Source organism: Spermophilus citellus (genome assembly GCF_964194105.1).
Source record: "Spermophilus citellus genome assembly, chromosome: 4".
Lineage (NCBI taxonomy): Eukaryota > Metazoa > Chordata > Mammalia > Rodentia > Sciuridae > Spermophilus > Spermophilus citellus.
This window is the reverse complement of record NC_138185.1, coordinates 184,820,539-184,842,524: the sequence shown is the minus strand read 5'-3', so window position 1 is coordinate 184,842,524 and position 21,986 is coordinate 184,820,539. Positions and strand designations below refer to the sequence as shown.

At 36.6% G+C, this 21,986-nt stretch overlaps 1 protein-coding gene across 11 annotated transcripts in view; it reads right to left on the bottom strand.

Moving 5' to 3' along the window:
* HEATR5A (HEAT repeat containing 5A) overlaps positions 1 to 21,986 on the bottom strand; it is a 126,740-nt gene that overhangs the window by 89,652 nt on the left and 15,102 nt on the right. For 9 of the 11 annotated variants that reach the window (XR_014021884.1, XM_081293446.1, XM_081293453.1 and 6 more), the window contains exons 2-6: positions 20,582 to 20,779; positions 19,265 to 19,476; positions 18,020 to 18,128; positions 3,075 to 3,224; positions 2,101 to 2,275 (exon numbers count right to left, since the gene is read on the bottom strand). Coding sequence is in view for 8 of the 11 variants with exons in the window: in XM_081293446.1 (XP_081149572.1) it covers positions 2,101 to 2,275; positions 3,075 to 3,224; positions 18,020 to 18,128; positions 19,265 to 19,476; positions 20,582 to 20,707 (772 nt within the window). In the remaining 3 variants the exon portion in view is untranslated. Of the gene's footprint in view, positions 1 to 2,100; positions 2,276 to 3,074; positions 3,225 to 18,019; positions 18,129 to 19,264; positions 19,477 to 20,581; positions 20,780 to 21,986 lie in introns of those variants that run through there. The other 2 variants (XM_081293447.1, XM_081293448.1) reach the window with 2 other exon arrangements.

The following is a 21,986-nucleotide window of genomic DNA, read 5'->3' as shown; positions in this document are numbered from 1 at the left end:
ACAGAGGAGGATCAACTGAACTAAATGTTGCTAAATGGACAAGATGACTGAGAACTGCCCACTGGTTTTAGAAAGGCTTAGTATAAGAAAATAAGCTCCACAAGAGCCACTGTTATGAAGTAATCTTAAAAGATTACATAAATTCCCATCAGCTTATCACAAAGTCAGGAAAACGTCCTTACTCATTTTTTTTAAAATTGCCTTGATATGATATGCTATATGTTTGAACCCTTTAGTTTTACTAGGAAAATAATTTAAGTTCTTTATAATCTTTATACATTATTTGAGTGGTTCAAACTATCAGTATTTGCTTTATTTACCTACTTAAAAAAAATCCATTATGACAACTAGATCACTTTTTTAACTGCATGAAAATAACTTAGTTATAACACAAGGTAGGACTTAGAGATGCAAGATGAAAGCATTTCTAACAAGTAGCCCGAAGGATTTAAAGTGGGTGAAGCTTATTATTCTTCACTTTGTTTAGCCTAATTACAAAAATGGTGGTACTGGTTTTCTGCTATTACAGGAAGGTATAAGTTTAAATGTTATTCATGTTATGCAAATCTATATTTTGCTTGCTTATACTACAACTGTGTGCTATCACTAATGATAATATTTGCAGAAATGAGCAATTCACATTTTCAAGTAGGTTTGATTAAACATATCTTCTAATTTCAATTTATTAGATAGCTTGAGATTTTTACCTCTAAAATGCAACTCTTTTTCTGGCTGGGTTTTTTCTTGTTGCTGTTGTTGTTTAAATTGTAAATGGACATGATACCTTTATTTATTTATTTTTATGTGGTACTGAGGATCGAACCCAGGGCTTCACATGTGAGGCAAGCGCTCTACCACTGGGCCACAACCTCAGCCCTCTGGTTGTATTTTTTATGATCTGTTCCCCTGTACTCCCCACCCACAACTGCTCCATAAAATAGAAAGTCTTAGCGAGCTACTAGATTAAAAGAACAAAAGTAAAATTTTCATATAAATTTTAAGCATGTAGGTCTCAACTGGAGAATGAGAAGTTGAATCGTTTGTTAATGTTTCTCACAGAATCTGATTCTGTCCTTTCTCATCTACGGTTGAGAAAAACTATTTTAGAAAAAATTAGAATCTTCTTTTATATAACAATGAATGACTTCCAGAGCAATGATTATCAAAATAATTTAATGTGCATACAAATTATATAGGGATTCTGTTAAAATAAGAGTTTTGATTTAGTAAGTTAGGTGGGACCCAATGCATTTCTTAAAACCTCTAGGTGAGGCCAATGCTTTTGGTCTGTGGATGTTTGAGGAGCAAGGGACTACAGAACACTTCCATTTTCATTTGTTTGAGACTGTTTAATCTTTTGAGATAGAATGATAAAGAAAATTTTCAATTATTCATCAGTGTTTATTATACACTATAAATATAATCCAAGCAAACTCCCTTGTTTTCAAAACTAGCTCATCTTTGCTTACGGCCTAAAAGTGTATAAAAAGTGAATAAAAACCAACACAACAGCAAACTGTCCAGAAACAGTAAATTTCAAATATCTGTATAACTGTTAGGAATTATCTACAACATTTGCTTCCTTGTACCAAACAAGAAAATGGCAACCCAAATATCAATATATGCTTCTTTATAATAAAAATTCAAGATTTAAGTGTTATCTCTTCTTGAATAGAATAATTACTTCAATATATATATATATATATATATGTATGTATATATATATATATATATACATATATATATATATATATATATATTTATTTTATGGTTCTGGAGATTGAACCCAGGGCCTTGTGCATGTGAGGCAAGCACGCTACCAACTGAGCTATATCCCCAGCCCACAATAATTTTTTTTTTTTAAATGACAAAATAAAGCATACTTCACTTCAAGAGTTCTTATATTTTTTCCTCAAATTTTTACTGAATTGTTTGACACTGAATTCTTAGGACTAACAGCAATGTTTCTGAACTGAAGTTGATTTATATTCTGCTTCTTTTCCAAAGTTAATAATGGGTAATTGTAATTTTACCTGTATTTGTTTAAATCAATGAGGAAAAATTATAGAAGATATTCTGAAAATAATTACATGACTTTACCTGTTCCTGGATGCTTAGAAATTATAGCTTTAGCCAATATTGTGCCCAACAGTTTTGAAACTGAAATCCGCACATCGTAATTGGAACCTTCAAAGGACTTAAAACATAGTGTGGCAACACTGTCCAGGTCAGTACTCCACATAAAGATGGCCTCATTTTGAAGTTCAAGAAGACACTACTCAATTGGACAAACAAATTAATGAAAAACAAAATATAAATGTCAGGCTCAGATCTATGTAAGTTGTGGAAAATATAAGAGTCTTAACAAAATACACACACACATGAATTCAAAGTATCTATATGATTGCAGAAATAATGAACTTATTAAAAGTTATAAAGGTTATATTATATAAAGCCATTTAAAAAATGGGAGAAGCACTCACATCTAACTCAGCAGGCCATGTAAAATGCCTTTATTGGCTATGAGAAATTGTGAGAATAATTCAAAAAAAAATCAACTTCAATGTACTATCTAATCAACTATGTTAATAAAGCATGATTAAAAACAAAATAAAAATCACTTTGAACATAATGACATAAACCTTACATAAAAATTTTAGTTTATACACATATGGAGAGGAAGCATGCTAAGGTAGGATGCATATTTTGTAAGTGGAAACTTAAATCTCCCACACACTGACAATGTATTATGAACTACTTGCTTGGAACAGTGCCTGGCACATAATAAACAGTCAAGAAATAGTAGCTGCTTGTATTATTGATGTTTTACCAAATGCCCAAAATGATTTTTATATCCCCAGAAGTTAAAGGCACTGCAGGGAGATAAAGCTTGAGAAATTATGAAACTTTCTGGGCCTTAGTTTCCTCATTTGTTAAAATTAGAATCCTAGCTGATTACCAATGTTGCAGCTTTAAGATAATGTAGCTGATACTAGTAGTTTTTTCACAGAGATATAATCAGTTTTAATTTTCTTAATGTAAGTTTTAGGAAGTTTACTACTAAACCATTTTACCTTTGCAGCAGCGCAACGAACAGCCATGGATCTATCTGTTAAGCAGGATCTAGCAGCTTTATAAACATCCCTGTGGCATGGTGTAGCAGCAGCGCCAAGTCCATTCAATATATTTTGTAGGCTCAGCATAATTTCATAGCGACCTTGAGACTACCAACAAGAAAAAACTTGAATAAGAAAAGAAATTCCACCATAAAGAATAGCATTAAGCACTGATGTTTATCTCATCATATGAGAAAAACACTCAGTTTTTTTGTATATACTAACCAATCCATCCTACATCAAGAAACGTGAACAGTTCTATTTACTATTTGAAAAGTATTATTTGTACATATTACATTTCAACACAATACTATTCACTGGGTTACTGTGAAGATTAAATGGAACTATATGAAAAGTGCCTAGCATAAAGCTTGCATGTCATTAAGCATTTAATAAATAGTGGCTATAAGATGAGGTAACACAATAAATATACAGGCTTTGCTACCCATTGGCTATAAAACCTTGGGTAAATTTGTTTCTTTACTTGTAAAACAGAGGTAACAGTATCTGACTCATAGGCTGTTATAATGAGCAAATGAGTACATGTAAAGTACTTAGAACAATGTGGACATAAAGTAAAATCGCAACAGATGTGGCAGCTATTCATGTTCTGTTATTAATTACAGACTGGGATAGTTTATCTCAGAAGTTAGAATTAAAAAGACCTGAGTTTCAGTAGGGCATGGTGGCAAATGCCTCTAATCCCAGTAGTTTGGGAGGCTCAGACAGGAGGATTGCAAGTTCAAAGCCAGCTTGAGCAAAAGTGAGGCATTGAGCAACTCATTGAGACTTGGTCTCTAAATAAAATACAGAATAGGGCAGGGATGTGGCTCAGTGATTGAGTGTCCCTGAGTTCAATCCCTGGTACCTGCCCCCCTCCTCCAAAAAAAGACCCATTTTCCATCTTATCTTTAACTCTCAGTAGCTGTGTGACTATAAGTTTACTATTTTTCTCTTCTATAAAATGAGGGTAAGATGAACCTCAGAGAGCCAATAGGAGACATACATAAGCTCCTGTGGATAAACATTCATCACAGTGCCTGGCACATGATAAACAGTCAAGAAATAGTAGCTGCTTATATTGTTGTTTTACCAAATGCCCAAAATGATTTTTATATACCCAGAAGTTAAGGGCACCGTAGGGAGATATAAAGCTGGAGGAAGACAAAGATTAGTACCAAGCATCATTTTCATAGTAAAGCTATTAGCTTTATTTTAAAAAAGCACAATACTCATAGGTATACAAAATAAAATGGGATCTAATGAGAAACCTCTGAATTTTCCTTTTATACCAATCTCAAATGTTGGGTATCATGCATGAAAATGGGTGAAAGGTAGGAATTCCTTTTGATATTGCTGAACTGTTGTGGTACCTGACTAACCAACACATAAAGGTAAAAAATAAGAAAGCGATAATAAATTTACAAATAATTTAAAAATTTTTGATGCCTATAGAACAATCTATTAACCATAAGGCCTAAAACGTAGTATAGCTTAACCAATGGAAGTAAGAGGAGGAAAAAAACTATAAATAATTTTTATTTGTTCTTTACATATATATATAACAGTATATTTTGATGTATTATACACACATGGAATATAACTTATTCTAAGCAGAATCTCATTCTTGTGGTTGTACATGACATGGAGTTACACTGGTTATGTACATATATAAGGATAGGAAAGTTATACTATCTGTCCTAGTCCCATCCCCCCTTTCCTTTCAACCCCCTTTGTCTAATCCAACGAACTTCTATTCTTTCCCTCCCTACCTTCCCTTGTTGTGGGTTAGCATCCACAATCAAGGAGAACATTCTGTCTTTGGTTTTTTGGGCTGGCTTACTTTGCTTAGCATGATATTTTCCAGTTCCATCCATTTACTGGCCAATGCCATAATTTCATTCTTCTTTATGGCCAAGTATTATTCCATTGTGTATATATGCCACATTTTTTTTTATCCATTCATCTGTTGAAAGGAACCTTGGTTGGTTCCTTAGCTTGGCTATTATGAATTGAGTTGCTATAAATATTGATGTGGGTGTATCACTGTAGTATGCTGATTTTAAATCTTTGGGATATAAACTGAGGAGTGGGATAACTGGGTTAAATGGTGGTTCCATTCCAAGTTCTCACAGGAATCTCCATACTGCTTTCCAGAATGGTTGCACTAATTTGTAGTCTCAACAGCAATGTATGAGTGAAACTTTTTCCACCACATCCTCACCAACATTTATTATTACTTGAATTTTTTTTGGGGGGGGAGGGTAGCAGGGATTGAATTCAGGGACACTCAACCACTGAGCCACATCCCCAGTCCTATTTTGTATTTTTAATTAGAGACAGGATCCCACTGAGTTGCTTAGTGCCTTGCTAAGGCTGGCTTTGAACTTGTGATCCTCCTGCCTCAGCCTCCTGAGCCACTGGGATTATAGGCATATGCCACCACACCCCATGTTACTTGTATTCTTGATGATTGCCATTCTGACTGGAGTGAGATGGAATCTCAGTGTAGTTTTAATTTGCATTTTTCTAATTGCTAGAGATGTTGAACATTTTTTAAAATATATTTTTTGATTCTTTGTATTTCTTCTTCTGTGAAGTTCTTCTGTGAAGTTCCTTTGCCCATTTATTGATTGGGTTACTTCATTTTATTTTAATTTTTGGTGTTAAGTTTTCTGAATTCTTTCTATATTCTGGAGATTAATGCTCTATCTGAGGCGCAGGTAGCAAAGATCTTCTCCCATTCTGTAGGCTCTCTCTTTATGTTCTTGATTACTTCTTCTGCTATGAAGAAGCTTTTTAGTTTGATACTATCCCATTTATTGATTCTTGATTTTAATTCTTGTGCTTTAGAAGTTGTATTGAGGAATACGGTTCCTAAGCCAACATAGTGAAGAGTTGGCCTACTTTTTCTTGCAGTACATGCAGGTCTCTGTTCCAATGCCTAGGTTCTTGATTCACTTTGAGTTGGGTTTTGCGTAGGGTGAGAGAGAGGGGTTTGTTCTACTACATATGGATGTCCAGTGGGAAACAAAACTTAAAATGGCTATATTCTAGTAAATGAAATCTTTTACTGACATCCACTTTTTTAATAAAATCAAACTACGTATGTTAAAAATTATCTTCTCCTCAATCATCATTTTTGATCTTTCAGGAAACTATTACTGAGAAGTGATATGTTTAACAGATTTCTTCAGCAGTAGTGCTAGAGACTTCAGTTCTTAAAAAAGTCATGAATCAGCTCTGCCCTCTTCCTCTCCTCCTCTCTGCCCTCTTCCTCTTTTTTCTCTCGGCTCTCTGCTCTTTCTCTTTGTCTCTGCCCTCCTCCTCTCCTCTCTCTGCCTCTTCTTTTCTTCCCCTTTGGGCAGCCCCCCAATTAAATCTCTTGGTTGAACCTCCGTCTCAGGAACTTACTAAGTTGCTGAGGCTGGCCCTGAACTTGCGATCCTCCTGCCTCAGCCTCCTGAGCTGCTGGGATTACAGAATTATAAGGGGAAGAACATGGCGGTGGGTGGGGAGGTAGCTCTCCCATGACCTCCTCAGCTACACTGGCAGAGAGAGACTTCAGAATGACTGGATGCTGTCTGCTAAGGAACGTCCAGCAAAGTCGGGCTGAGGTGAAACCTAAGCCAGGAGTTTGAGCTTCTCAGAGGCGTCAGCGTGCTTAGGCGCGGGTCAATCCAGGCCACCCTGCGCCGGAGGTACTGGCTGGTTGATTGGCGACCCGCAGCAGTCAGAGGTGACTCAGCGCTATGGAGATCCGCAAGCAGCTTAGAGAAACAAAACTTCGGATCCTTTGAGGAGGTGCCAACTGAGCCTCCATGGGTCAGCAGAACAAGATCTGAGGTAGGGACTTAGGAGAGACAGACCAGACCCACCCTTCCCATCGGACACCCAGGCAAGGAGACTGGCATCCACCATAGCAGAGAACTGAATTCATCAGAGTTTGGCGGATGGGATCGCTTTGCAGCGAAATCGGCTACAACACGTGTGTGACCCTCACCCCACCATATCCATACAGCTGGGAAATCTCAAATATCTCTCCCCAGCTCTCCATGGGCGTGATTATCAGAACCAAGGGAAACAGGAGGGGCACCTGACCTACAACTCCCCCTCCCATCAGCGGTGACAGCCGAGGCCTTTTTCGCCAGCTCTCCGGGCGTGGTTACCGGAGGGAATCAGGCAAAATAAGCTGACAGCCCCCAGCCCCTATGCTCTACAACCTTGGGGTCTGGGTGAATGGCAAACAGAGAGAGTGCCCAGTCGTTCAAGAGAACAGGGCATCCAGGGGGCTGCAGGCCCAGCATGTAGCTAGATCTGTGGAGAACGGCACCGGTGCGTGGGGCCTGGCTGGCAGGAGAAGCGGGGGAGCTGGAGACCAGGAACAGCCCTGGGCGACCAGGATTGGAGAGCCACCCAGCTGGGGAAAAGGAGCCGCCTCACAGGGATTGTTTCCTGCGTTTTGAGGGCAGAAGCTTGGCCCAGAGGGCACAGCTCCACCTACTGGAAGAGAAGATAATAGAACTCTAAGACTGTATTTATCTTTTTTTTTCAAATTTTATTTTTCCCTTTTCTTTTATACTACGTATTTTTCTCTGTCCCTTTCTCTTTAGTGACTTCTTCCTTCCCCTTCCTCTACCTTTCCTCCCAAGCATTACGACTTCTATTACATGTAATCTACTAAATGCAAATAGGTGAATGTTCCGAGGCTGTCTATAGTGCTCCCAAGTCCCTAGCTACCCCCAATACTCAGGTCCATTCTCTTTTTTTTTTTTTTTTAAAGAGAGAGAGGAGAGAGAGAGAGAGAGAGAGAGAGAGAGAGAGAGAATTTTTAATATTTATTTTTTACTTCTCGGCAGACACAACATCTTTGTTGGTATGTGGTGCTGAGGATCGAACCCGGGCCGCATGCATGCCAGGCGAGCGCACTACCGCTTGAGCCACAACCCCAGCCCAGGTCCATTCTCTTGTTAATATCCCCCTTCAGTAGAGCAATCTTCCAAGGTAGCTAAGATATATTAACCCCCATACCATCACATCACCTGACCTTATCATAAAGTCCCAAGACCAAACCGCAGATTGCTATACATCAGAATCCGTATGCCTTTTATGAAACGAATGAATTTGCTTTAAATTACAATAAAACCCAACATCTCTAGACATTGTCTCCCATCACAAAGGACAGATCCCGGACATACACAAAACCAAAACAAATTTATAGGAGAAAATAGTAACACAGCAGTCAAACAGAGCTGGAAAGTAACGTGAGCATCATGAAAAAACAAGGAGAAAAGGATTACAAACAATGCAGGACAGCTTAAATTTACAGGAGAACCTAGAGGCATCAGAAAAATGGTCAGACAAAGAACTCAAGGCATACCTGACTCAGATGAAATGGAATCTTAAAGAAGTCATCAGACAGCAAATGCAAACAATGAAAGAACACTTTGACAATGAATTACATAAACAAATTCAAGAAGCAAAAGAACAACTCTACCGGGAGATAGAGGTTATAAAAAAAAATCAAACAGTAATCCTAGAAATGAAGGAAACTATAAACAAAATTAAAAATTCAAATAGAGTATTACCAATAGAGTAGATCAAGTAGAAGTCAGAACATCAAACAATGAAGACAAAATATATCATCCCGAAAAGAGTTTAGTCAACTCAGAAAGGCTGGTAAGAAACCATGAGCAAAATATCCAAGAGATATGGGATATCATAAAAAAAAAATTAAGAGTCACTGGGATAGAGGAAGGTATAGAGGTCCAAACCAAAGGAATGAACAATCTGTTAAATGAAATAATTTTAGAAAACTTTCCAGACATGAAAAATGAACCAGATGTCGAAATCCTAGAAGCCTACAGGACGCCGAACATACAAAACCACAATAGACCAACTCCAAGACACATCATTATGAAGATATCCAACATACAGAACAAGGAGAGAATATTAAAAACTACAAGAGAAAGGAGGCAGATTACATTCAGGGGTAAACCAATTAGGTTAATGGCCGATTCTTCATCACAGACGCTGAAAGTGAGAAGATCCTGGAACAACGTATTTCAAACAATGAAAGATAATGGGTGCCAACCAAGAATATTGTATCCAGCAAAATTAAGCTTCAGGTTTGATAATGAAATAAAAATATTTCACGAAAAACAAAAGTTAAAAGAATTCGCAGCCAGAAAACCAGCACTGTAAAGCATTTTAGGCAAAACAATACACGAAGAGGAAATGAAAAACAACAACCAAAACCAACAGTGGGAAGTACCTCAGTAAGTGCGGGGGGGGGGGGACTAGTCAAAGAGGGAAAAACAAACCAAATTAAAAATAAATAAATAAATAAATAAACAGACAAACATGACCAAAGTACAAAGCGTATATCAATAGTAACCCTAAACGTTAATGGCTTAAACTCACCAATAAAGCGACATAGGCTGGTAACCTGAATTAAAAAAACAGATCCAACAATATGCTGCCTTCAGGAGACTCATCTGATAGGAAAAGACATACACAGGCTGGAGGTGAAAGGTTGGGAAAAATCATACCACTCACATGGTCCTTGGAAGCAAGCAGGGGTGGCCTTACTCATATCGAATAAAATTGACTTCAAGTCTAAGTTAATCAAAAGGGATAAAGAAGGACACTATATACTGTTAAAGGGAACCATTCACCAACAAGACATAACAATTATCAATATTTATGCACCAAACAATGGTGCTGCTACGTTCATAAAACAAACTCTCCTCAAGTTCAAGAGACAAACAGACCACAACACAATAATTATGGGTGACTTTAACACACCTCTCTCACCACTGGACAGATCTTACAAACAAAAGTTGAATAAAGAAACTATAAAACTCACAATTAATAACCTAGACTTAACTGACATATATAGAATATATCAACCATCATCAAGTGGATATACTTTTTTCTCAGCAGCACATGGGTCCTTCTCAAAAAGAACCATATATTATGTCACAGGGCAACTCTTAGAAATTATAAAGGAGTGGAGATAATACCATGCATCTTATCTGATCATAATGGAATGAAACTGGAAATCAACGATAAAAGAAGGAAGGAAAAATCCTACATCACTTGGAGAATGAACAATATGTTACTGAATGATCAATGGGTTACAGAAAACATCAAGGAGGAAATCAAAAAATTCTTAGAGATAAATGAAAACACAGACACAACATATCGGAATCTATCGGACACAATGAAAGCAGTTCTAAGGGGAAAATTCACTGCTTGGAGTTCATTCCTGAAAAAAAGAAAAAACCAACAAATAAATGATCTCACACTTCATCTCAAAACCCTAGAAAAAGAAGAGCAAAACAACAGCAAATGTAGTAGAAGGCAAGAAATAATTAAAATCAGAGCTGAAATCAATGAAGTTAAAACAAAAGAAACAATTGAAAATAATTGACAAAACTAAAAGTTGGTTCTTTGAAAAAATAAATAAGATTGACAGACTCTTAGCCATGCTAACGAAGAGAAAGAGAGAACTCAAATTACTAGCATACGGGATGAAAAAGGCAATATCACAACAGACACTACAGAAATACTGAAGATAATTAGAAATTATTTTGAAACCTTGTATTCCAATAAAATAGAAGACAGTGAAGACATCGATAAATTTCTTAAGTCATATGATTTGCCCATATTGAGTCAGGAGGATACACACAACTTAAACAGACCAATATCAATTGAGGAAATAGAAGAAGCCATCAAAAGACTACCAACCAAGAAAAGCCCAGTACCAGATGGGTACACAGAATAGTTCTACAAAACCTTTAAAGAAGAACTGATACCAATACTTTTCAAGCTATTTCAGGAAATAGAAAAAGAGGGAGCTCTTCCAAATTCATTCTACGAGGCCAACATCACCCTGATTCCTAAACCAGACAAAGACACTTCAAAGAAAGAAAACTACAGACCAATGTCTCTAATGAACATAGATGCAAAACTCCTCAATAAAATTCTGGCAAATCGGATACAAAAACGTATCAAAAAGATTGTGCACCATGATCAAGTAGGATTCATCCCTGGGATGCAAGGCTGGTTCAATATAGGGAAATCGATAAATGTTATTCATCACATCAATAGACTTAAAGATAAGAACCATATGATCATCTCGATAGACGTAGAAAAAGTATTCAAAGTACAACATCCCTTCAGGTTCAAAACACTAGAAAAATTAGGGATAACAGGAACTTACCTCAACATTGTAAGAGCTATCTATGCTAAGCCTCAGGCTGGCATCATTCTAAACGGAGAAAAATTGAAGGCATTCCCTCTATAATCTGGAACAAGACAGGGATGCCCTCTCTCACCCCTTCTATTCAACATAGTTCTCGAAACACTGGCCAGAGCAATTAGACAGATGAAAGAAATTAAAGGCATAAAGATAGGAAAAGAAGAACTTAAATTAGCACTAAATGCGAGAGACATGATCCTATACCTAGCAGACTCAAAAGGTTCTACCAAGAAACTTTAGGGGCTAGGGATGTGGCTCAAGCGGTAGTGCACTCGCCTGGCATGCGTGCGGCCCGGGTCCGATCCTCAGTACCACATACAAAACAAAGATGTTGTGTCCGCCAAAAACTAAAAAATAAATATTAAAAAATTCCTCTCTCTCTCTCTTAAAAAAAAAAAAAGAAACTTCTAGAGCTAGTAAATGAATTCAGCAAAGTGGCAGGATATAAAATCAACATGCATAAGTCAAAGGCATTCCTGTATATCAGTGACAAATCCTCTGAAATGGAAATGAGGACAACCACCCCATTCACAATATCCTCAAAAAAAAAAAAATACTTGGGTATCAATCTAACAAAAGAGGTGAAAGACCTATACAATGAAAACTACAGAACCCTAAAGAGAGAAATAGAAGAAGACCTTAGAAGATGGAAAGATATACCTTGTTCATGGATAGGCAGAACTAATATCATTAAAATGGCCATATTACCAAAAGTACTCTATAGGTTTAATGCAGTGTCAATCAAAATCCCAATGGCATTTCTCACAGAAATAGAAAAAGCAATCATGAAATTCATCTGGAAAAATAAAAGAGCCAGAATAGCAAAAGCAATTCTAAGCAGGAAGAGTGAAACAGGCAGTATAGCAATACTAGATTTAAAACTATATTACAGAGCAATTGTAACAAAAACAGCATGTTACTGGTACCAAAACAGGCGGGTAGACCAATGGTACAGAATAGAGGACACAGAGACCAATCCACAAAATTACAACTACCTTATATTAGACAAAGGTGCTAAAAGCATGCAATGGAGAAAGGATAGCATCTTCAACAAATGGTGCTGGGAGAATTGGAAATCCATAAGCAACAAAATGAAACTGAATCCCTTTCTCTCACCATGCACAAAAGTTAACTCAAAATGGATCAAGGAGCTAGGAATCAAACCAGAAACTCTGCGTCTAATAGAAGAAAAAGTTGGCTCTAATTTCCATCTCGTGGGGTCGGGCTCCGAATTCCTAAATAGGTCACCTATAGCACAAGAATTAAAATCAAGAATCAACAAATGGGATGTATTCAAACTAAAAAATTTTTTCTCAGCAAGAGAAACAATAAGAGAGGTAAATAGGGAGCCTACATCCTGAGAACAAATTTTTACCCCTCACACTTCAGATAGAGCCCTAATCTCCAGAGTATATAAAGAACTCAAAATATTGAACAATAAGAAAACAAATAACCCAATTAACAAATGGGCCAAGGATCTGAACAGACACTTCTCAGAGAAGGATATACAATCAATCAACAAATACATGAAAAAATGCTCACCATCTCTAGCAGTCAGAGAAATGCAAATTTAAACCACTCTAAGATACCATCTCACTCCAGTAAGAATGGCAGCCATTATGAAGTCAAACAACAACAACAAGTGCTGGCGAGGATGTGGGGAAAAGGGTACCCTTGTACATTGCTGGTGGGACTGCAAATTGGTGCGGCCGATTTGGAAAGCAGTATGGAGATTCCTTGGAAAGCTGGGAATGGAACCACCATTCGACCCAGCTATTCCCCTTCTTGGACTATTCCCAAAAGACCCAAAAAGAGCATACTACAGGGATACAGCTACATCAATGTTCATAGTGGCACAATTCACAATAGATGGACTGTGGAACCAACCTAGATGCCCTTCAATAGATGAATGGATTAAAAATGTGGCTTTTATACACAATGGAATATTATTCAGCACTAAAAAATAACAAAATCATGGCATTTGCAGGGAAATATATGGCATTAGAGCAGATTATGCTAAGTGAAGTTAGCCAATCCCTAAAAAACAAACGCCAAATGTCTTCTTTGTTATAAGGGGGGGGGCGACTCAAAACAGAGAAGGGAGGAAGAGCATGAGAAGAAGATTATCATTAAACAGGGATGAGAGGTGGGAGGGAATGGGAGAGACAAGGGGAATTGCATGGAAGACGGAAGGAGACCCTCACTGTTAAACAAAATTACATATAAGAGGATGTGATGGGCTGGGGATGTGGCTCAAGCGGTAGCACGCTCGCCTGGCATGCCTGCGGTCCGGGTTCGATCCTCAGCACCACATACAAACAAAGATGTTGTGTCCGCTGAAAACTAAAATAAATAAATAAATATTAAAATTTTCTAAAAAAAAAAAAAAGAGGATGTGAGGGGGGAAGGGGAAAAAAAGAAAGAGAAAGAAAGGAGTTATAGGGCTGGGGATGTGGCTCAAGCGGTAGCGCGCTCGCCTTGCATGCGTGCGGCCCGGGTTCAATCCTCAGCACCACATACCAACAAAGATGTTGTGTCGGCCGAGAACTAAAAAATAAATATTAAAAATTCTCTCTCTCTCTCTCCTTTCACTCTCTCTTTAAAAAAAAAAAGAAAGGAGTTATAGTTGATAGGGTAGAGAGAGGTGATGGGAGGGGTGTGGAGGGGAGGGAGGGATAGGAAGGGGATAGGAAGGGCAGAAGAATACAAAAGACACTAGTATGGCAGTATGTATAATCGTGGCTGTATAACCAATGTGATCCTGCAATTTGTACACGTGGGAAAAATAAGAATTCATACCCCATTTGAATCAAATGTATGATATATGATATGTCAAGATCATTGTAATGTTTTGAGCAACTAATAAAAAAAATTCATGAATCAGCTATATCCATTTTGAAAATTAACATAGTCTATATTTGAATACCCCATGTGTTGCCTTGTTACATTTCAAAAAATGTGTACTTATCCTGTACATCTACAAATCATTTAATAGCTGTTTTCTAGACTTTTCCTAAGGTAAGAAGAGTAACTGATGTGATTTTTTTTTTTAATTTAAAAGTGCTCCCATGTAGGACCCTTGGCCGCTGCCCACATGCAGGACCTCTGGTGACCACTCCTGTGTGGACCCCCATTTACCAATGTGGGACCCCCTGGTCACCTCCATCTTGGGACTTTGCAACCACTGCCATATTCCCCTACGTATGGTAGCCTACACCTGGGGACACTGCAGATGGTCTGGAGACAGCCGCCAGCCACAACACTGCATTCCACAGAGCTGCATCTCTGAACACCTGGCCCATTCCAATGCAACACCCCATCTCTGAAAGCATCTGCCTCCATCTTGAGGCACCTTTATCACCATCTTTAGTTGAGACAACTCCCAGCTTGGAACACCAGCTGGGGCCTGTAAGCAATATTAAGGTACCTATAGTCCCCAATTCCCCCCTCACCCCGGCGGCCACTAACTTGACACAATGCTTGAGGCTACGTGTCCAGTCCATAGCTCCCAAAGCCTGGTCCTGAACCGCCCAATACAAACAGCTCTCAGCGACAGACAGATGCACAACCCTTAGAGAGCAGCCCACAAGACCTTTGGAGAGAGGTTCCTAATTAGGAAGGTAGAAATGGAGGGGGTGAGTGAGATACAGTTTAGAGACTACATTAGAGACCAGGAATTGTAAGGTTGATAGGCAATGTAAGGAGATAAAACCAGGTGTCCAACATCACAGGAGTGGGGCCCCAAGAAATTAAAGGGATACTGACAGGAAAAGAACAATTCAAATTATTACTATTTACCGATGATACGATTCTATACATAGAAGACCTAAAAAATTCCACCAGAAAATTTCTAGAAAATAAATAAATTCAGCAAAATAGCAGGATATAAAATCAACACCCATAAATCAGACATTTCTGTATATCAGTGACAAATCCTCTGAAATAGAAATGAGGAATTTACAATAGCCTCAAAAAACATAAAATACTTCGGAATCAACTTAATGAAAGAGGTGAAAGACATCCACAACAAAAGCTACAGAATGCTACAGAAAGAAATTAAAGAAGACCTTAGAAGATGGAAAGATGTACCTTGTTCTCGGGCTGGGGTTGTGGCTCAGTGGTAGAGCACTCACCTAGTATGTGCGAGGTGCTGGGTTAGATCCTCAGTACCACATAAAAACAAATAAATAAAATAAAGGTATTGTGTCCAACTATAACTAAAAAAATATTTAAAAAAGAGAGATCTCCCTTGTTCTTGGATAGGCATAATTAATATTGTCAAAATGACCATACTACCAAAAGCACTATATAGATTTAATGAAATTCCAATGAAAATCCCAATAACATTCTTCACAGAAATAGAAAAGGCATTCATGAAATTCATCTGGAAAAATAAGAGAGCCAGAATTGCCAAAGCATTCATTAGCAAGAAGATGAAGCAGGTGGCATCACTATACCAGACCTTAAACTATACTACACAGCAACAGTAACAAAAACAGCATGGAACTGGCACCAGAACAGACTTGTAGACCAATGGTACAGAATAGAGGACACAGAGAGGAACCCAAATAAATATAGCTATCTCATACTAGACAAAGGTGCCAAAAATATATATTGGAGAACAGACAGCCTCTTTAACAAATGGTCCTGGGAAAACTAGAAATCTATAAGTAGTAAAATAAAATTAAGCCCCTATCTCTCACCATGCACAAAACTCAACTCAAAATGGATCAAGGACTTAGGAATTAGACCAGAGACCCTGTGCCTAACAGAAGAAAAAGTAGGCCCAAATCTTCATCATGTTGGATTAGGCCCCAACTTTCTTAACAAGGCTACTACTATAGTGCAAGAAATAAAATCAAGAATCAATGAATGAGATGGATTCAAACGGAAAAGCTTCTTCTCAATAAAAGAAACAATCAGTGAAGTAAACATACAGCCTATAGAATAGGAGTAAATTTTTACCACATGCACATCAGATAGAGCACTAAGAACCCAAAAAACTTAACACCAATAAAACAAATAACCCAAATCAATAAATGGGTTAAGGAACTAAATGTCACTTCTCAGAAGAAGATATACAATCAATCAACAAATACATGAAAAAATGTTCAACATCTCTAGCAATTAGAGAAATGCAAATCAAAACTACTCTTTAACTTTTCATCTCACATCAGACAGAATGGCAGTTATTAAGAGTACATGCAACAATAAGTGTAGGTGAGGATGTGGGGGAAAAGGTACATTCTTACATTGCTGGTGGGACTGCAAATTGGTGCAACTAATCTGGAAAGCACTATGGAGATTCCTCAGAAAACTTGGAATGGAACCACCATTTGACCCAGCTATCCCACTCCTCAGTTTATATCCAAAGGACTTAAAAAACAGCATACCACAGTGACGCAGCCACATCAATGTTTACAGCAGCACAATGCACAATAGCTAAACTGTGGACCCAACCTAGGTGCCCTTCAGTAGATGAATGGATAAAGAAACTATGGTATATATACACAATAGAATATTACTCAGCATTAGAGGAGAATAAAATCATGGTTTCTGCAGGTAAACGGATGGAGCTGCAGAATACCATGCTAAGTAAAGTAAGCCAATCCCAAAAAAACCAAAGGCCGAATGTTCCCTCTGATATGTGGACACTGATCCATAATGGGGATGGTGGTGGGGGAGAATGAAAGGAATGGAGGAACTCTGGATTGGGCAAAGGGGAGTAGGAAAGATGGTGGAATGAGATGGATATCATTACCCGAAGTGCATATATGAAGACATGAATGGTGTGACTCTACTTTGTGTATAACCAGAGAAATGAAAAATTGTGCTCTATATGTGTACTATGAATTGACATGCATTCTGCTGTCATAAATAACAAATTAGAATACATAAATTTAAAAAAATTTAAAACTGATAAGTTATCCCTACATAATACAAATCACAGATTGAAATTTTTTTGTATATAAACATACAAATATTCTAATTCCAAAACTAGTGATACCACAGTTGTAATCAAGAGATTAGAGTATTTTGGAAGTTAAATGAATAGTCTCAAAAACAAAGGGTGTTCCAGGGTAGTAAATGATAAGGCTAAAAACACACTCCCCTAGCAATTAAAAAGTCAACTAGATCCTGGTCACATGTTCTCCATGCTCTTTCCCTCTCACTAAATTCCCTTTTCCCTCTGATGCTGGAACAATAACTGATCTATTCTTTGGGAACTGAGTAGTTACCAAATATGTAGTTCCTGTATTCTACCCAACATCTTGTACAAAGAGCCCAAATATACCACAGCAGCATTGAAACAGCATTTATACTAGAATTAGTCATGGCTGGAAAAAAAAAGAATTAAAAAATATGTAAAGCACTTGCTCTGACAAAGTAATATCAAATGAAAAAGATGGAGAGGAAGAAACAGAAAGGTCTGTCAAAAGAATAATCTTAGTTTTTGTCCATTTGTATTTATATAATTATATAAAATGCTACAGAATTACGACTTTTGTAATAAGGATTCAATATATAGAATAGATACTGTTCATCATCTAGAAATATTTAATTTATAAATATAAGAAAGTACAATATCTATAAAATGCTATCATGTTATTTGTTGGTTGAATTTACAGTTACTTACCTCTGCACTCTTCATAGCTTTGAGAATATTCCCCACTGTATCAGTAAAGGTGTTACCCAGTATTCTACCCAACTTCTTGTACAAGGAACCCAAACATACCACAGCAGCACTGAAACATTTAAATTGGAATTAGTTATGGCTGAAAAAAAGGAATAAAAATACAGAACATGTAAAGGCGACCATTAAAAAAACTTGCCCTTCTTTTGGTTGTGTTTTCAGTTTCTTGGGAGCATTTTGAAGCACAAATGTTTTCAATTACGATGAAGTATCATTTATCTGTATTTTCTTACATCCGTTGGACTTTCAATGTTATATCTAAAAAAACCACTGTCTCATTCAAGGAGACAAAGATTTAGTATTCTAACATTTTACAGTTTTAGCTATTACATTTAGATTTAGGATCCACTGTGAGTCAATTTGTGTATGTGGTGTGATGTGTCAGGGTCTAACTTCATTCTTCTGTATGTGGACATCCAGCTCTCCTAGCACCATTTGTTGATATGAACAACAATTTTACTGTGAAAGTATGAAATTTCCCAGAATCTACTTTGTTAAATTCTAACACATGACACTTGGATGAATATGAAATAATTATACCTTCAATAACAAGAATTTTAAATAGATGTATCTATGTTCAATTAATCCACATCTCAGTCAAAAGATTCTACCCTTTCAAATTTGTTATAAAATAAAATTCTGCAAAATATTTTAATAGAACTTCACATTAGATAATCAAAGATGGACTTAAATAAAAAAGAAAAACAGATAATGTTCTCATTAAGTCTGAAACCTTGAAAGATCAACGATTTATATAGCATTATTATTGTGGAACCGTAAAAGGCTCACTACTGCCTCTATAACAATAGGTAATAAAATAAACTAAATTTTACAAAGAAAAAAACCAAATTGTTCTTAGAATCTTCTAAGAGTATTTTTAATTTACTATCAATTTTTACTAACTAAAAGAACACCCAAATTGTGAATAATGTAAAATGTCTTCTTAATTACTTCTAAAATTTTAGGAATATGTTCTGAATCTTGAATCTCAATTTTAAATGAGTCTAAATTTTTAAGAGGATTTTCTCAGTCAACAGAAAAATGTTAGACTGCTTAAAACATTAAAAAAGGAGTGAAAATTTATAACTTAGTTTCAAAACAATTATGAAGTATGTTGGATACTTTATAAATATCACATAATAAAAAAGCAATATTTAGTTTTCTATTTAGTGTAAATGTTTAACTTACAGTTTGGTGGGAAGATAACTTGGAGAATCATCTTTGCTACGAATAAGATCATTACATTTATCGATTGTCTCATAAACAGAGAATGTGTCTCCAATACTATAAAGTATGGCCAGATTCTTGGCAAGGAGTTTTCGAGTAGGAGGCCCTGGAGAGCTGTTCAGCAAAGACAGGAGTTGTTCAACAAGAGTCTTCTGTTTCTCCCTTACATCATTCTAGAAAGGTTAACAAAAAGAAAATTCAAAATCAACATAATTACATGGAGTCCTCTAATATAATTTTTAAAATATATTTAAGGACTAACTGAAAGGCTCTAGAAAAACACAAAATTATTTTAAATAAAAATTATAAGTTGGGAACATTGCCACACCAACAATTGTTGCCTTGATATCTCCAAAAAATAAATTATGAACAGCACTACATTAGTCTCTATTATAAAAAAGACAAGTGTTCTATTTCTTTTAAATCTTTATATATTTGAAAAAGAGAGTAAACTGTATTTTTAACTATAGCTTTCAAGCCTACCTCCCCAATACATAATCCACATAAATAAAGCAGTAACTTATAATCCATAACCAAAGCAAAATGTTAATGCCTGCTGAATGCAGCTGAAGAGTATGAGTACTGGGAGGTGGGGGGACCTATTTTACGAGCTTTTAAGAGGGAATATGTTTATCCAAAGGCTTTTAATTCATATTCTCCTTACACTCTTGATGGGTCTTTTTTCCCCTAGTACCAGGGACTGAACCCAGGTTTGCTTAACCACTGAGCCACATTCCCAGATTTTTTTTTTTTTTTTAATTTTTAAATTTTGAGACTGGGTCTTGCTAAGTTGCTTAAAGCAACTAAGTTGCTGAGGCTGGCTTTGAACTTAAAATCCTCCTGCCTCAGCCTCCCAAACCGTGGGGATTACAGGTTGTGCACCACCGTGCCTGGCACTCTTCTTGTTTTTTAAGAGAAATTTCCACTAGATTGTTTAGCACTATGCTGCACCAGATAAATACATATACACACACACGATGCAGAAGATAATGAAAATGATGTAGGTGTACTTAACATTTTTAAAGTGTAATAGAAAAAATATTGGCTGATTTCTTTGTGCTTTTTGGAACAGATCAAACTTCTTATAACATTAAAAATGCCTACTGGGAAGGGGACAAAAATTTTTTACTGTATTTCATTATAAAATAGTCTTAACAAAGTCTAGCTTTTTAAAGCTAAGTTTAGGGTCATTTTGGACAGAACTAGAAAAGCAAACCAAAGAAGTAAACACTGACACTTAAATAACAACAAAAAAGTATCTTTTGTAATTTTACCCACCCTACTGGTTGCTAGTAAGAGTTTCTCCAAGTATCTCAACCACTCAAAAATAAACTCAGCCTTCTGAACTTCACTTAGTTGATTGCATGCTTCTTCATTCAGCAGTAAGCTATGAGCTAATTCCATTTCTTGCAGCAAATTTTAGCTGATCAAGATTCTTCTCATTAAACTTCAGTCAATATACCTAAGAACAAAAACCTGCAATAGAGAAAACAAACATATTTTAAAAGTTAAAAGAAAGTTTAAGGAGTTCCCCAGTCCTTTTAAAGGAAATATTCCACAGAAAAGTAAAAGCATAATTAAATGCATCCATCTTTAATAACTGCACTAGGGTAAATATGGGAAAATCCCAACAATAAGTTCTAGTAATATCAACCAATTCATCTTTGTATTCAGTACTCTTTTTTATTTTTTGGTACTGGGGTTTGAAATCAGGACTGTTGTACCTCTGAACAAAATCCCCAGCCCTTTTAATTTTTTAAAAAATATTATTGTCAATGGGCCTTTATTTATTTAAATGCAGTGCTGAGAATTGAACCCAGTAGCACACACATGCTAGGCAAGTGCTCTATCACTGAGCTACCACCCAGCCCCGCTTTTTATTTTCGAGACAGGGTCTTACTACATTGCTGAGGCCAATCTTGAACCTGTGATCCTCCTGCCTCATCCTTCCAAGTAGATGGGATTATAAGTGTGGGCTACTATGTCCAGCTTTATTACTCTTTAAAAAAAAAAAAAAGAGCAGACCAACCAAATAGCATCCATATGCATTAATTTCTAAAACCTTGCTAAACAGAAGAGATATTCCACTTAAACTCTGGAACTTTTAAGGTCAGATCACTCAGTGCTACATTTTTAGTTTTCTTTGTGAAGAAATAAAATACCCTTTTACTAAAATGGGTCACAGGTACAAATGACCAAATTTCTTGATCTTCTACTAAAATTCTATAGTAATGCTTGCCATTTTCAGGAGTCTTTGCCCTACTGTTTTACTCAGAGGTTCAAAGTAGGAAAAGAGGAACTTATGCTCATCACTATCTGTTTCCCATCTCATAAAGACACCACTTGTATGTGGATGTGTAACCGATGTGATTCTGCAATCTGTATACGGGGTAAAAATGGGAGTTCATAACCCACTTGAATCTAATGTATGAAATATGATATGGCAAGAGCTTTGTAATGTTTTGAACAACCAATAAAAAAAAAGACTAACTAAAAAAAAACATGAAAAAAAAAAGACACCACTTGTAGTTTTTAGTTAGGACTTTTAGGAAAGAGCACCATCTCAACTTGCAGATGGTCCTCTTATCTCTGAACCTTGTTGGGAAAGCAAACACTTTTTTTCTAACGGCACTAGGAAGACGTTGACAAGGAATTGTAGCAACATAGATCATATCTATTCTGA